General features: G+C 41.5%; 1 protein-coding gene across 1 annotated transcript in view; it reads right to left on the bottom strand.

Moving 5' to 3' along the window:
* Positions 1-1,236: 1,236 nt before the first annotated feature.
* Positions 1,237-18,264, bottom strand: part of ahnak (AHNAK nucleoprotein) — a 38,935-nt gene continuing 21,907 nt past the window's right edge. The window contains exons 7-8 of the mRNA XM_063000626.1: positions 13,158-18,242; positions 1,237-13,043 (exon numbers count right to left, since the gene is read on the bottom strand). Coding sequence (XP_062856696.1) covers positions 2,134-13,043; positions 13,158-18,242 — 15,995 coding nt within the window. The 3' untranslated portion in view covers positions 1,237-2,133. The remainder of the gene's footprint in view (positions 13,044-13,157; positions 18,243-18,264) is intronic.

Genomic DNA, 18,264 nt, shown 5'->3' with positions numbered 1-18,264 from the left:
ATACACTAATTAGTTTTTAAGCACTTTTAGATAATTTTTTTTAATTAATGTGGGTGAATAAGTGTAGATTTTAAATGTAATTGATTATATTTTTAAATACCATATAACAGTGGTCCCCAACCACCGGGCCACACAGAAAAATTAAATAATGTAGTCCAGACCTGGGGCATTGTACGGCCCGCGGGCCATCCCAAACCGGCCCGCATGAGGTCAGTGGCAACTAAAAATCAGATGTAAATAAATGTACATCACACATGCCATAACAGGATTGTTTTTATTTTGACAGGAGCGCTATTTCTTTATATTTCCACAAGTTTGGATTTACATGTGTACGAGACGAGTGTATCCAGCTTCACCATGTGTCGGCGAACAGAACTGAGTGCGACTGACAGGTACGATAGAGTTTTTAACAAGACATGAACTTCAAAAGTCAGGTGTACAGCTGTTTAAGGATCACAATTTAAATCTAGGGTTTATATACCCGTTACGGTACTATACACGGAGAAATACAAGAACCTGAACGATGCAGAGCGTCACATCTGAAGCTTTGCTAACTAAACTGCAAACCAACACAGGCTTTTTATAAAGTTTTACACATCCAGGACTGGAGCAGTTAAGATCAGCTTTGTGATATCCAAATAGCAACAGCACTGTGTAAAGTCAATGCACATTTTGTTCACATTTGTTTTCAAGAAATGTGATTAAATAGTGAAATAATGTTTCATGTTTTCATTTTCTAAATGTAACATCTACTCTTAACAGTAACAGCTTATCAGAACTGTAAAATCTAGGCAATAAAAAGAAATCTTATTAATATTTAGCAGAATGAAGTTTACCCTATTGGTCCGGCCCTCTACAACAGTAACAGTTTCTTATGTGGCCCCTTGAAAAATGTAATTGCCCACCCCTGAATTAGAGATACATCAGCAAGGAAAACACTGCTTCCATTTCCAATACACGGGGTGTTTATCGTCTCGTATCATCCGCAGGTGGAAGCAGCGTCTCGTTGCAGCGAAAAAAGCTCATGTGTGAGCAGTGTATTTATTCTATTTTAAATCCTCCCACCCCCGCCGGCCCGTGAAATTATATTTTATATGAAACCTGTCAGTGGTGCAAAGGTTGGGGACCACTGCCATATAATAGAATATGCTCATATTACAACTGTTTCAAATGTAAAACTTGAGAATTACTACATACTGTTGCATGAGTTGTGTACAAATTAAATACAGACAAATGTTGATAATTGAACACTTTATTTGGTTTTGCAGCTGTCAGATAACAAAAATAAGTAGCAATTCATTAAAACAATTCCAGCACAGCCTTTCACTGAGAAAAACATTTTGAGAGAGAGAAAAACAGTGTCGGCTTAAATGGAAAAAAATTGTTGCTATTAAAATGAGTTTTAGAATGGTTTGATTTTGCATCCGAGTGTATATGTAACTAACTGATCTGAGGATTATGAAAATCTCAGTTATACATGCTTTCAGGAATGTGCACTGCTTGGAAGATCACATTTCAAAATGTGCTGTTTACATTACTTGGGAATAAAAGGATGTCCCATCTATGCATTAAATTGTATCAGGCATGTATTTACATTTTTACATATCCAAATCGGAAAATTATTATTTATTTTTAAGTATTATACAGCACAGATTAAGCTCAAGCTTTAAAACTGTCATGTAAATATCAATGTGAACATTACATTCAAACTTGGCAAATGACAACCAAAGCGTTATATATGACAGATGTTTGCTAAACCATTTCCCATTATGGTTAACAAGTACAAAAATATAATCAATCACAAAAGTGTTAAAACTAGATGCACATAATTCATCTGAACTGTGTTGTAATAGTGGGTATAAAAAGATGGTACACTCGTTTTTTTTTTTTTTGCTATTTACAAATTATATTGAAACTTACAATACAGATTGCTCTTATTTACAGTTAATAGACATGTACCCCAGTAAAACAAGAAGACTTTGGAATGCTAAAGAGAAAATGAACAATGTCTACATTTGACAGCACACTGCAGTTAAATGAGTCTTGGAAAATAGCCATCTAGTGTAAAAACAAGTGTATGTCAAAAAATAGCATGAATAATGGCAAGAACATTAGTGCCTTTATTATGATGCCTTATTTCTTTGGTGAAACAGAAAGTTCAACCCGTGGTAAGCGAAATCCAGCCTTTGACCCACTATCACCGCTGGAAGTGGATGACACTCTTGATTTCTTTGAGTGAACAACAACTCCTCCTGCACCCTCTACCCCTGCTTCACTATCATCCCCAAGTGTCACCTCATATGAACCCTTGGTTTTTGAGCCAAATCCACCAAATGTGCCAAACTTCAACCTTCCTTTTTTCCCTTTCTCTTTAGCCTCTCCGACATCAAGTGAAATCTCACCACCCTCAAAATGCCCTTCAACTGCGGATGGAGAAGCAAGTTCACCCTCATCACTGAATGAAGAGGAACGATGCCTGGACTTTTTGTAAAGATCAAGTGAAGCAGATTTACTCTTAGGTGAAATCTTAAAGCCAGAACCTCCCTCCATTTTTCCACCAATCAGATGACCAGAACTCATACTCATTTCCTTAGATCCTTTGACACCCCTTTCACTCGTAACTTCAATTTCAGGTCCTTGAACGGTAAGATCAGCTGCACTTCCACCCTTGGCTTTAGACTTGCCAAAGAGTTTCTTTACTTTGACTTTTGCACCGCTGCTTTTCAGATCTGGACCCTGCAGTTCCAAACCTGCTGAGCCAGCATGACCACTAGCACTCAATTCTCCTGACCCTACATCTACACCCATCTCCCTTCCTTGCACCTGGGGTAAAGCAATTCCAAACGCTGGTACTTTAATTTTAGGAAATGTGACATTTCCCCCAGAATATTCAAAGTCACCCGATGCTCCAGCATCAGTTTTCACACCCATTTCTCCTGTTTTTAGATCTACCGAACCCCCTTGAGGTACTTTGACCATTACAGTTGGCATCTTTAGTCCTACATCCTGAATTCCTCCTTCAGCTTTAACACTTCCTATATCAATTGTGTGACTTTTTACTTGACCTCCAAGGCTCCCTTTTATTTCTGGGTCCTTCAAACCACCCGTAACTTTTAATCCATGCCCTTCCATTCTTGCCTCGGGAGCATCCACGTTCATACTTAATTCAGTTGTCTGAACCTTAGGTCCAGACATACTAAACTTGGGCATTTTGATCTTAGATTTTTTAGCCTTGACGTCTGGACCCTCAAAGCCGACAGTAGGTGATAAATCCAAATCAGCAGATTTTAGATTTCCAGAACCCGAGACACCACCTTTAACCTTTGGGGATTTGAGGTCCAGTTCCACATCAGGAAAATGTAACTTTCCAAACAATGGCTTTTTTACTTTAGGTCCTTTGACATGAACATCGGGCGAGTCTACAGCCAATTCAGTATCTACACTAAGATCTGTTTTTATCTTTGCTTTAGTCTTTGGCATTTTTACTTTGCCTTTTTTACCTTTCAGATTAATATCTACATTAGGAACTTCTGCACTAACATCAATGTTGGGGCTCTTCATCTTGATGTCACCTACTGTTCCTTTAAGGTCAGGACCCTCGACCCCAGGACTCTTGACTCCAAAGGATGGTATCTTTATTTTGGGAATTCTAAAAGCACCTTCTGTTCCTTCAACATTGACATATGGACCTTCACTGTCTACTTTTGGGACTTTAATATCACCTTCAATCTTAGGAACTGAGACATCCACATCACCCTTCAATTTAGGGCCCTTCAGATTAAAGTCAACATCAGGCATGGAAATTTTTGGACCAGATATGGTAGGCATTTTGAATTTGGGACCTTTAATTTTCCCTTCGGGTCCCTCCATATCAATATCTGGGCTTTTCATATCAAACTTGGGACCTTTGATGTCAATATCTGCCTTTGGTAGATTCATTTCAACTTCAGGACCCTCCACTTTAGGCCCTTTAAATCCAAATGACGGCATTTTGATTTTAGGCATCTTGATTCCTCCTCCGACGCCTTCTAACTCCACATCTGGACCTTCAATGTCTACTTTCGGGACTTTAATATCACCTTCAACCTTGGGAACTGAGACATCCATGTCACCCTTTAATTTAGGGCCTTTCAGATTGAAATCCATATCTGGCATGGAAATCTTTGGACCTGATATTGAAGGCATTTTGAATTTGGGACCTTTAATTTTCCCTTCTGGCCCTTCAATGTCAAGCTCTGGACATTCAATGTTTACTTTTGGTGCTTTAATATCACCTTCAATCTTAGGAACTGAGACATCCACGTCACCCTTCAATTTAGGACCTTTCAGATTGAAGTCCATATCTGGCATGGAAATCTTTGGACCAGATATCGAAGGCATTTTGAATTTGGGACCTTTAATTTTCCCTTCTGGCCCTTCAATGTCAAGCTCTGGACCTTCAATGTTTACTTTTGGTGCTTTAAGATCACCTTCAATGCTGGGAACTGAGACATCCACATCCCCCTTCAATTTATGGCCTTTTAGATTGAAGTCCATATCTGGCATGGAAATCTTTGGACCGGATATAGAAGGCATTTTAAACTTGGGACCTTTGATTTTTCCTTCTGGCCCTTCAATGTCAACATCTGGACTTTTCATATCAAACCTGGGACCTTTGATATCAATATCTGCCTTTGGTAGATTTACTTCAACATCTGGGGCGTCAACTTTTGGTCCCTTGATTCCGAATGATGGCATTTTGATTTTAGGCATCTTGAATCCTCCTCCAGAGCCTTCTAACTCCATATCTGGACCTTCAATGTCTACTTTAGGGACTTTAATATCACCTTCAATCTTAGGAACTGAGACATCCACGTCACCCTTCAATTTAGGGCCTTTCAGATTAAAGTCCATATCTGGCATGGAAATCTTTGGACCAGATATCGAAGGCATTTTGAATTTGGGACCTTTAATTTTCCCTTCTGGTCCCTCTAGATCAATATCTGGGCTTTTCATATCAATCTTGGGACCTTTGATGTCCATGTCTGCCTTTGCTAGATTCACTTCAACTTCAGGACCCTCCACTTTAGGTCCTTTTAATCCAAATGATGGCATTTTGATTTTAGGCATTTTCAGACCACCCTCTGGTCCCTCAATGTCAAGCTCTGGACCTTCAATGTTTACTTTTGGTGCTTTAAGATCACCTTTAATGCTGGGAACTGAGACATCCACATCACCCTTCAATTTAGGGCCTTTCAGATTGAAGTCCATATCTGGCATGGAAATCTTTGGACCAGAAATAGAAGGCATTTTGAATTTGGGACCTTTAATTTTCCCTTCGGGTCCCTCTATATCAATATCTGGGCTTTTCATATCAATCTTGGGACCTTTGATATCAATATCTGCCTTCGGTAGATTTACTTCAACATCAGGGGTGTCGACTTTTGATCCCTTGATTCCAAATGATGGCATTTTGATTTTAGGCATCTTGAATCCTCCTCCAGAGCCTTCTAACTCCATATCTGGACCTTCAATGTCTACTTTAGGGACTTTAATATCACCTTCAATCTTAGGAACTGAGACATCCACGTCGCCCTTCAATTTAGGGCCTTTCAGATTGAAGTCCATATCTGGCATGGAAATCTTTGGACCAGATATCGAAGGCATTTTGAATTTGGGACCTTTAATTTTCCCTTCTGGCCCTTCAATGTCAAGCTCTGGACCTTCAATGTTTACTTTTGGTGCTTTAAGATCACCTTCAATGCTGGGAACTGAGACATCCATGTCACCCTTCAATTTAGGGCCTTTTAGATTGAAGTCCATATCTGGCATGGAAATCTTTGGACCGGATATAGAAGGCATTTTAAACTTGGAGCCTTTGATTTTTCCTCCTGGCCCTTCAATGTCAACATCTGGACTTTTCATATCAAACTTGGGACCTTTGATGTCAATATCTGCTTTTGGTAGATTTACTTCAACATCAGGGGCGTCGACTTTTGGTCCCTTGATTCCGAATGATGGCATTTTGATTTTAGGCATCTTGAATCCTCCTCCAGAGCCTTCTAACTCCATATCTGGACCTTCAATGTCTACTTTAGGGACTTTAATATCACCTTCAATCTTAGGAACTGAGACATCCATGTCACCCTTCAATTTAGGGCCTTTCAGATTGAAGTCCATATCTGGCATGGAAATCTTTGGACCTGATATCGAAGGCATTTTGAATTTGGGACCTTTAATTTTTCCTTCTGGCCCTTCAATGTCAAGCTCTGGACCTTCAATGTTTACTTTTGGTGCTTTAAGATCACCTTCAATGCTGGGAACTGAGACATCCATGTCACCCTTCAATTTAGGGCCTTTTAGATTGAAGTCCATATCTGGCATGGAAATCTTTGGACCGGATATAGAAGGCATTTTAAACTTGGGACCTTTGATTTTTCCTTCTGGCCCTTCAATGTCAACATCTGGACTTTTCATATCAAACTTGGGACCTTTGATGTCAATATCTGCTTTTGGTAGATTTACTTCAACATCAGGGGCGTCGAATTTTGGTCCCTTGATTCCGAATGATGGCATTTTGATTTTAGGCATCTTGAATCCTCCTCCAGAGCCTTCTAACTCCATATCTGGACCTTTAATGTCTACTTTCGGGACTTTAATATCACCTTCAATCTTAGGAACTGAGACATCCACGTCACCCTTCAATTTAGGGCCTTTCAGATTAAAGTCCATATCTGGCATGGAAATCTTTGGACCAGATATCGAAGGCATTTTGAATTTGGGACCTTTAATTTTCCCTTCTGGCCCTTCAATGTCAAGCTCTGGACCTTCAATGTTTACTTTTGGTGCTTTAAGATCACCTTCAATGCTGGGAACTGAGACATCCATGTCACCCTTCAATTTAGGGCCTTTTAGATTGAAGTCCATATCTGGCATGGAAATTTTTGGACCGGATATAGAAGGCATTTTAAACTTGGGACCTTTGATTTTTCCTTCTGGCCCTTCAATGTCAACATCTGGACTTTTCATATCAAACTTGGGACCTTTGATGTCAATATCTGCTTTTGGTAAATTTACTTCAACATCAGGGGCATCAACTTTCGGTCCCTTGATTCCGAATGATGGCATTTTGATTTTAGGCATCTTGAATCCTCCTCCAGAGCCTTCTAACTCCATATCTGGACCTTCAATGTCTACTTTCGGGACTTTAATGTCACCTTCAATCTTAGGAACTGAGACATCCACGTCACCCTTCAATTTAGGGCCTTTCAGATTAAAGTCCATATTTGGCATGGAAATCTTTGGACCAGATATCGAAGGTATTTTGAATTTGGGACCTTTAATTTTCCCTTCTGGCCCTTCAATGTCAAGCTCTGGACCCTCAATGTTTACTTTTGGTGCTTTAAGATCACCTTCAATCTTAGGAACTGAGACATCCACGTCACCCTTCAATTTAGGGCCTTTTAGATTGAAGTCAACATCTGGCATGGAAATCTTTGGACCAGATATCGAAGGCATTTTGAATTTGGGACCTTTAATTTTCCCTTCGGGTCCCTCCACATCAATATTTGGGCTTTTCAAATCAACCTTGGGACTTTTGATGTCAATATCTCCTTTAGGCAAATTGATTTCCACATCAGGGCCTTCCAGTTTTGGCCCTTTGACTTTTGGTCCCTCCACTTTAAGATCCACATCAGGCAAAGTGATATTTGGCCCTGACACAGATGGCATTTTAAATTTAGGTCCTTTTATCTTGCCCTCTGGTCCCTCAATGTCAAGTGATGGGCTTTTTAAGTTGACATCAACATCTCCGATATCAACACTTGGTCCATCTATTTTAGGTGACTTGAATCCAAATTTAGGCATTTTGAATTTTGGCATTTTAAACTTCGATTTTTTTGATCCAGCTTCTGGCAAATCTAGGTCAACTTTTGGACCTTCAATTTCAACTTTGGGGCCACTAATGTCTCCTTCAATCTTTGGAACAGAAACATCAACATCACCCTTTACTTTAGGGCCTTTCAGGTTGAAATCCACATCAGGCATAGAGATCTTTGGACCAGAAATGGATGGCATCTTGAATTTTGGACTCTTCAGTTTTCCCTCAGGACCTTCAATGTCAACTTCTGGAACATTAATGTCAACATCACCCTTTACTTTGGGGCCTTTCAGGTTGAAATCCACATCAGGCATAGAGATCTTTGGACCAGAAATGGATGGCATCTTGAATTTTGGACTCTTCAGTTTTCCCTCAGGTCCCTCAATGTCAACTTCTGGAACATTAATGTCAACATCACCCTTTACTTTAGGGCCTTTAAGATTGAAATCCACATCAGGCATAGAGATCTTCGGACCAGAAATAGATGGCATCTTGAATTTTGGACCCTTCACTTTTCCCTCAGGACCTTCAATGTCAACTTCTGGAACATTAATGTCAACATCACCCTTTACTTTGGGGCCTTTCAGGTTGAAATCCACATCAGGCATAGAGATCTTTGGACCAGAAATGGATGGCATCTTGAATTTTGGACTCTTCAGTTTTCCCTCAGGTCCCTCAATGTCAACTTCTGGAACATTAATGTCAACATCACCCTTTACTTTAGGGCCTTTAAGATTGAAATCCACATCAGGCATAGAGATCTTCGGACCAGAAATAGATGGCATCTTGAATTTTGGACCCTTCACTTTTCCCTCAGGACCTTCAATGTCAACTTCTGGAACATTAATGTCAACATCACCCTTTACTTTGGGGCCTTTCAGGTTGAAATCCACATCAGGCATAGAGATCTTTGGACCAGAAATGGATGGCATCTTAAATTTTGGACCCTTCACTTTTCCCTCAGGTCCCTCAATGTCAATTTCTGGTGCCTTTATGTCAATATCAGCTTTGGGGAGATTTACATCCACTTCAGGACCCTCAAACTTTGGCCCCTTAATTCCAAATGATGGCATTTTGATCTTTGGCATCTTGAATCCTCCTTCAGGCCCCTCAATATTGACCTCTGGTCTTTCAATTCTTACTTTTGGTGACTTAATATCCCCTTCAATCTTTGGAACAGACACATCAACATCACCCTTCAGTTTAGGGCCTTTCAGGTTGAAATCCATATCAGGCAAAGAGATCTTCGGACCAGAAATAGATGGCATCTTAAATTTTGGACCCTTCACTTTTCCCTCAGGTCCCTCAATGTCAACTTCTGGAACATTAATGTCAACATCACCCTTTACTTTAGGGCCTTTCAGGTTGAAATCCACATCAGGCATAGAGATCTTTGGACCAGAAATGGATGGCATCTTGAATTTTGGACCCTTCACTTTTCCCTCAGGTCCCTCAATGTCAACTTCTGGAACAATAATGTCAACATCACCCTTTACTTTAGGGCCTTTCAGGTTGAAATCCATATCAGGCATAGAGATCTTTGGACCAGAAATGGATGGCATTTTGAATTTTGGACCCTTCACTTTTCCCTCAGGACCTTCAATGTCAACTTCTGGAACATTAATGTCAACATCACCCTTTACTTTGGGGCCTTTCAGGTTGAAATCCATATCAGGCATAGAGATCTTTGGACCAGAAATAGATGGCATCTTGAATTTTGGACCCTTCACTTTTCCCTCAGGTCCCTCAAGCTCAACTTCTGGAACATTAATGTCAACATCACCCTTTACTTTAGGGCCTTTAAGGTTGAAATCCACATCAGGCATAGAGATCTTCGGACCAGAAATAGATGGCATCTTGAATTTTGGACCCTTCACTTTTCCCTCAGGTCCCTCAATGTCAACTTCTGGAACATTAATGTCAACATCACCCTTTACTTTAGGGCCTTTCAGGTTGAAATCCATATCAGGCATAGAGATCTTTGGACCAGAAATGGATGGCATTTTGAATTTTGGACCCTTCACTTTTCCCTCAGGACCTTCAATGTCAACTTCTGGAACATTAATGTCAACATCACCCTTTACTTTAGGGCCTTTAAGGTTGAAATCCATATCAGGCATAGAGATCTTTGGACCAGAAATAGATGGCATCTTAAATTTTGGACCCTTCACTTTTCCCTCAGGTCCCTCAATGTCAACTTCTGGAACATTAATGTCAACATCACCCTTTACTTTAGGGCCTTTCAGGTTGAAATCCATATCAGGCATAGAGATCTTTGGACCAGAAATGGATGGCATCTTGAATTTTGGACCCTTCACTTTTCCCTCAGGTCCCTCAATGTCAATTTCTGGTGCCTTTATGTCAATATCAGCTTTGGGGAGATTTACATCCACTTCGGGACCCTCAAACTTTGGCCCCTTAATTCCAAATGATGGCATTTTGATCTTTGGCATCTTGAATCCTCCTTCACGCCCCTCAATATTGACCGCTGGTCCTTCAATTCCTACTTTTGGTGACTTAATATCCCCTTCAATCTTTGGAATAGACACATCAACATCACCCTTCAGTTTAGGGCCTTTCAGGTTGAAATCCATATCAGGCAAAGAGATCTTCGGACCAGAAATAGATGGCATCTTAAATTTTGGACCCTTCACTTTTCCCTCAGGTCCCTCAATGTCAACTTCTGGAACATTAATGTCAACATCACCCTTTACTTTAGGGCCTTTCAGGTTGAAATCCACATCAGGCATAGAGATCTTCGGACCAGAAATAGATGGCATCTTGAATTTTGGACCCTTCACTTTTCCCTCAGGTCCCTCAATGTCAACTTCTGGAACATTAATGTCAACATCACCCTTTACTTTAGGGCCTTTCAGGTTGAAATCCATATCAGGCATAGAGATCTTTGGACCAGAAATGGATGGCATTTTGAATTTTGGACCCTTCACTTTTCCCTCAGGACCTTCAATGTCAACTTCTGGAACATTAATGTCAACATCACCCTTTACTTTGGGGCCTTTCAGGTTGAAATCCATATCAGGCATAGAGATCTTTGGACCAGAAATGGATGGCATCTTGAATTTTGGACTCTTCAGTTTTCCCTCAGGTCCCTCAATCTCAACTTCTGGAACATTAATGTCAACATCACCCTTTACTTTAGGGCCTTTAAGGTTGAAATCCATATCAGGCATAGAGATCTTTGGACCAGAAATAGATGGCATCTTGAATTTTGGACCCTTCACTTTTCCCTCAGGTCCCTCAAGCTCAACTTCTGGAACATTAATGTCAACATCACCCTTTACTTTAGGGCCTTTCAGGTTGAAATCAATATCAGGCATAGAGATCTTTGGACCAGAAATGGATGGCATTTTGAATTTTGGACCCTTCACTTTTCCCTCAGGACCTTCAATGTCAACTTCTGGAACATTAATGTCAACATCACCCTTCAGTTTAGGGCCTTTCAGGTTGAAATCCATATCAGGCATAGAGATCTTTGGACCAGAAATAGATGGCATCTTGAATTTTGGACCCTTCACTTTTCCCTCAGGTCCCTCAATGTCAATTTCTGGTGCCTTTATGTCAATATCAGCTTTGGGGAGATTTACATCCACTTCAGGACCCTCAAACTTTGGCCCCTTAATTCCAAATGATGGCATTTTGATCTTTGGCATCTTGAATCCTCCTTCACGCCCCTCAATATTGACCTCTGGTCCTTCAATTCCTACTTTTGGTGACTTAATATCCCCTTCAATCTTTGGAACAGACACATCAACATCACCCTTCAGTTTAGGGCCTTTCAGGTTGAAATCCACATCAGGCATAGAGATCTTTGGACCAGAAATGGATGGCATCTTGAATTTTGGACTCTTCAGTTTTCCCTCAGGACCTTCAATGTCAACTTCCGGAACATTAATGTCAACATCACCTTTTACTTTAGGGCCTTTCAGGTTGAAATCCACATCAGGCATAGAGATCTTTGGACCAGAAATAGATGGCATCTTGAATTTTGGACCCTTTACTTTTCCCTTAGGACTTTCCATGTCCACTTCTGGAACCTTAATGTCTCCCTCAATTTTTGGAATGGACACATCAACATCCCCCTTAATTTTAGGTGATTTCAGGTTGAAATCCACATTAGGCATAGAGATCTTTGGACCAGAAATGGATGGCATCTTGAATTTCGGACCCTTCACTTTTCCTTCAGGACTTTTAATTTCAATTTCTGGTGCTTTTATGTCAATATCAGCTTTGGGGAGATTAACATCCACTTCAGGGCCCTCAACCTTTGGCCCCTTTATTCCAAATGATGGCATTTTGATCTTTGGCATCTTGAATTTTCCTTCAGGCCCTTCAATATCGACCTCTGGTCCCTCAATTTCTACTTTTGGTGACTTAATATCCCCTTCAATCTTTGGAACAGACACATCAACATCACCCTTCAGTTTAGGGCCTTTCAGGTTGAAATCCACATCAGGCATAGAGATCTTTGGACCAGAAATGGATGGCATCTTGAATTTTGGACCCTTCACTTTTCCCTCAGGTCCCTCAATGTCAACTTCTGGAACATTAATGTCAACATCACCCTTTACTTTAGGGCCTTTCAGGTTGAAATCCACATCAGGCATAGAGATCTTCGGACCAGAAATAGATGGCATCTTGAATTTTGGACTCTTCAGTTTTCCCTCAGGTCCCTCAATCTCAACTTCTGGAACATTAATGTCAACATCACCCTTTACTTTAGGGCCTTTCAGGTTGAAATCCACATCAGGCATAGAGATCTTTGGACCAGAAATGGATGGCATCTTGAATTTTGGACCCTTTACTTTTCCCTCAGGTCCCTCAATGTAAATTTCTGGTGCTTTGATGTCAATATCAGCTTTGGGGAGATTTACATCCACTTCAGGACCCTCAAACTTTGGCCCCTTAATTCCAAATGATGGCATTTTGATCTTTGGCATCTTGAATCCTCCTTCAGGCCCTTCAATATTGACCTCCGGTCCTTCAAGGTCTACTTTCGGTGCTTTAATATCTCCTTCAAATTTTGGAACAGACACATCTACATCACCCTTCAGTTTAGGGCCTTTCAGGTTGAAATCCACATCAGGCATAGAGATCTTTGGACCAGAAATGGATGGCATCTTGAATTTCGGACCCTTCACTTTTCCCTCAGGTCCCTCAATGTCAACTTCTGGAACATTAATGTCAACATCACCCTTTACTTTAGGGCCTTTCAGGTTGAAATCCACATCAGGCATAGATATCTTTGGACCAGAAATGGATGGCATCTTGAATTTCGGACCCTTCACTTTTCCCTCAGGTCCCTCAATGTCAATTTCTGGTGCTTTGATGTCAATATCAGCTTTGGGGAGATTTACATCCACTTCAGGACCACCAACCTTTGGCCCCTTCATTCCAAATGATGGCATTTTGATTTTTGGCATCTTGAATCCTCCTTCAGGACCCTCAATATCGACCTCGGGTCCCTCAATTCGTACTTTCGGTGACTTAAGATCCCCTTCAATCTTAGGAACAGACACATCAACATCACCCTTCAGTTTAGGGCCTTTCAGGTTGAAGTCAACATCTGGCATAGAGATCTTTGGACCAGAAATGGATGGCATCTTGAATTTCGGACCCTTCACTTTTCCCTCAGGTCCCTCAATGTCAACTTCTGGAACATTAATGTCAACATCACCCTTTACTTTAGGGCCTTTCAGGTTGAAATCCACATCAGGCATAGAGATCTTCGGACCAGAAATAGATGGCATCTTGAATTTCGGACCCTTCACTTTTCCCTCAGGTCCCTCAATGTCAATTTCTGGTGCTCTGATGTCAATATCAGCTTTGGGGAGATTTACATCCACTTCAGGACCACCAACCTTTGGCCCCTTTATTCCAAATGATGGCATTTTGAATTTTGGCATCTTGAATCCTCCTTCAGGACCCTCAATATCGACCTCGGGACCCTCAATTCCTACTTTCGGTGACTTAAGATCCCCTTCAATCTTAGGAACAGACAAATCAACGTCACCCTTCAGTTTAGGGCCTTTCATGTTGAAGTCAACATCAGGCATAGAGATCTTCGGACCAGAAATAGATGGCATCTTGAATTTCGGACCCTTTACTTTTCCCTCAGGTCCCTCAATGTCAATTTCTGGTGCTTTGATGTCAATATCAGCTTTGGGGAGATTTATATCCACTTCTGGACCCCCAACCTTTGGCCCCTTCATTCCAAATGATGGCATTTTGATCTTTGGCATCTTGAATCCTCCTTCAGGCCCTTCAATATTGACCTCCGATCCTTCAAGGTCTACTTTTGGTGCTTTAACATCTCCTTCAATCTTTGGAACAGACACATCAACATCACCCTTCAGTTTAGGGCCTTTCAGGTTGAAATCCACATCAGGCATAGAGATCTTTGGACCAGAAATAGATGGCATCATGAATTTCGGACCCTTCACTTTTCCCTCAGGTCCCTCAATGTCAACTTCTGGAACATTAATGTCAACATCACCCTTTACTTTAGGGCCTTTCAGGTTGAAATCCACATCAGGCATAGAGATCTTTGGACCAGAAATGGATGGCATCTTGAATTTCGGACCCTTCACTTTTCCCTCAGGTCCCTCAATGTCAATTTCTGGTGCTCTGATGTCAATATCAGCTTTGGGGAGATTTACATCCACTTCAGGACCACCAACCTTTGGCCCCTTCATTCCAAATGATGGCATTTTGAATTTTGGCATCTTGAATCCTCCTTCAGGACCCTCAATATCGACCTCGGGACCCTCAATTCCTACTTTCGGTGACTTAAGATCCCCTTCAATCTTAGGAACAGACAAATCAACGTCACCCTTCAGTTTAGGGCCTTTCATGTTGAAGTCAACATCAGGCATAGAGATCTTCGGACCAGAAATAGATGGCATCTTGAATTTCGGACCCTTTACTTTTCCCTCAGGTCCCTCAATGTCAATTTCTGGTGCTTTGATGTCAATATCAGCTTTGGGGAGATTTATATCCACTTCTGGACCCCCAACCTTTGGCCCCTTCATTCCAAATGATGGCATTTTGATCTTTGGCATCTTGAATCCTCCTTCAGGCCCTTCAATATTGACCTCCGGTCCTTCAAGGTCTACTTTCGGTGCTTTAACATCTCCTTCAATCTTTGGAACAGACACATCAACATCACCCTTCAGTTTAGGGCCTTTCAGGTTGAAATCCACATCAGGCATAGAGATCTTTGGACCAGAAATGGATGGCATCTTGAATTTCGGACCCTTCACTTTTCCCTCAGGTCCCTCAATGTCAACTTCTGGAACATTAATGTCAACATCACCCTTTACTTTAGGGCCTTTCAGGTTGAAATCCACATCAGGCATAGAGATCTTTGGACCAGAAATGGATGGCATCTTGAATTTCGGACCCTTCACTTTTCCCTCAGGTCCCTCAATGTCAATTTCTGGTGCTCTGATGTCAATATCAGCTTTGGGGAGATTTACATCCACTTCAGGACCACCAACCTTTGGCCCCTTTATTCCAAATGATGGCATTTTGAATTTTGGCATCTTGAATCCTCCTTCAGGACCCTCAATATCGACCTCGGGACCCTCAATTCCTACTTTCGGTGACTTAAGATCCCCTTCAATCTTAGGAACAGACAAATCAACGTCACCCTTCAGTTTAGGGCCTTTCATGTTGAAGTCAACATCAGGCATAGAGATCTTCGGACCAGAAATAGATGGCATCTTGAATTTCGGACCCTTTACTTTTCCCTCAGGTCCCTCAATGTCAATTTCTGGTGCTTTGATGTCAATATCAGCTTTGGGGAGATTTATATCCACTTCTGGACCCCCAACCTTTGGCCCCTTCATTCCAAATGATGGCATTTTGATCTTTGGCATCTTGAATCCTCCTTCAGGCCCTTCAATATTGACCTCCGGTCCTTCAAGGTCTACTTTCGGTGCTTTAACATCTCCTTCAATCTTTGGAACAGACACATCAACATCACCCTTCAGTTTAGGGCCTTTCAGGTTGAAATCCACATCAGGCATAGAGATCTTTGGACCAGAAATGGATGGCATCTTGAATTTCGGACCCTTCACTTTTCCCTCAGGTCCCTCAATGTCAACTTCTGGAACATTAATGTCAACATCACCCTTTACTTTAGGGCCTTTCAGGTTGAAATCCACATCAGGCATAGAGATCTTTGGACCAGAAATGGATGGCATCTTGAATTTCGGACCCTTCACTTTTCCCTCAGGTCCCTCAATGTCAATTTCTGGTGCTTTGATGTCAATATCAGCTTTGGGGAGATTTACATCCACTTCAGGACCACCAACCTTTGGCCCCTTCATTCCAAATGATGGCATTTTGATTTTTGGCATCTTGAATCCTCCTTCAGGACCCTCAATATCGACCTCGGGTCCCTCAATTCCTACTTTCGGTGACTTAAGATCCCCTTCAATCTTAGGAACAGACAAATCAACGTCACCCTTCAGTTTAGGGCCTTTCAGGTTGAAGTCAACATCTGGCATAGAGATCTTTGGACCAGAAATGGATGGCATCTTGAATTTTGGACCCTTTACTTTTCCCTCAGGTCCCTCAATGTCAATTTCTGGTGCTTTGATGTCAACATCACCCTTTACTTTAGGGCCTTTCAGGTTGAAATCCACATCAGGCATAGAGATCTTTGGACCAGAAATGGATGGCATCTTGAATTTCGGACCTTTCACTTTTCCCTCAGTGTCAATTTCTGGTGCATTTATGTCAATATCAGCTTTGGGGAGATTTACATCCACTTCAGGACCCTCAATCTTTGGCCCCTTTATTCCAAATGATGGCATTTTGATCTTTGGCATTTTGAATCCTCCTTCAGGCCCTTCAATATTGACCTCTGGTCCTTCAAGGTCTACTTTCGGTGCTTTAATATCTCCTTCAATCTTTGGAACAGACACATCAACATCACCCTTTACTTTAGGGCCTTTCAGGTTGAAATCCACATCAGGCATAGAGATCTTTGGACCAGAAATGGATGGCATCTTGAATTTCGGACCCTTCACTTTTCCCTCAGGTCCCTCAATGTCAATTTCTGGTGCTTTGATGTCAATATCAGCTTTGGGGAGATTTACATCCACTTCAAGACCACCAACCTTTGGCCCCTTCATTCCAAATGATGGCATTTTGATTTTTGGCATCTTGAATCCTCCTTCAGGACCCTCAATATCGACCTCGGGTCCCTCAATTCCTACCTTCGGTGACTTAAGATCCCCTTCAATCTTAGGAACAGACAAATCAACGTCACCCTTCAGTTTAGGGCCTTTCAGGTTGAAGTCAACATCTGGCATAGAGATCTTTGGACCAGAAATGGATGGCATCTTGAATTTTGGACCCTTTACTTTTCCCTCAGGTCCCTCAATGTCAATTTCTGGTGCTTTGATGTCAACATCACCCTTTACTTTAGGGCCTTTCAGGTTGAAATCCACATCAGGCATAGAGATCTTTGGACCAGAAATGGATGGCATCTTGAATTTCGGACCTTTCACTTTTCCCTCAGGTCCCTCAGTGTCAATTTCTGGTGCATTTATGTCAATATCAGCTTTGGGAAGATTTACATCCACTTCAGGACCCTCAATCTTTGGCCCCTTTATTCCAAATGATGGCATTTTGATCTTTGGCATCTTGAATCCTCCTTCAGGCCCTTCAATATTGACCTCCGGTCCTTCAAGGTCTACTTTCTGTGCTTTTAGATCTCCTTCAATCTTTGAAACAGACACATCAACATCACCCTTCAGTTTAGGGCCTTTCAGGTTGAAGTCAACATCTGGCATAGAGATCTTGGGACCAGAAATGGATGGCATCTTGAATTTCGAACCCTTCACCTTTCCTTCAGGTCCCTCAATGTCAACTTCTGGAACATTAATGTCAACATCACCCTTTACTTTAGGGCCTTTCAGATTGAAATCCCCATCAGGCATAGAGATCTTTGGACCAGAAATAGATGGCATCTTGAATTTCGGACCCTTCACTTTTCCCTCAGGTCCCCCAATGTCAATTTCTGGTGCTTTTATGTTAATATCAGCTTTGGGAAGATTTACATCCACTTCAGGACCCTCAACCCTTGGCCCCTTAATTCCAAATGATGGCATTTTGATCTTTGGCATTTTGAATCCTCCTTCAGGACCCTCAATATCGACCTCTGGTCCCTCAATTCCTACTTTTGGTGACTTCAGATCCCCTTCAATTTTAGGAACAGACACATCAACATCACCCTTCAGTTTGGGGCCTTTCAGGTTGAAGTCAACATCTGGCATAGAGATCTTTGGACCAGAAATGGATGGCATCTTGAATTTCGGACCCTTCACTTTTCCCTCAGGTCCCTCAATGTCAACTTCTTGAACATTAATGTCAAC

Source organism: Trichomycterus rosablanca, chromosome 8 (assembly GCF_030014385.1).
Source record: "Trichomycterus rosablanca isolate fTriRos1 chromosome 8, fTriRos1.hap1, whole genome shotgun sequence".
Classification (NCBI taxonomy): domain Eukaryota; kingdom Metazoa; phylum Chordata; class Actinopteri; order Siluriformes; family Trichomycteridae; genus Trichomycterus; species Trichomycterus rosablanca.
The sequence above is the reverse complement of the archived record's forward strand: the minus strand, read 5'-3'. Positions and strand labels throughout refer to the sequence as shown.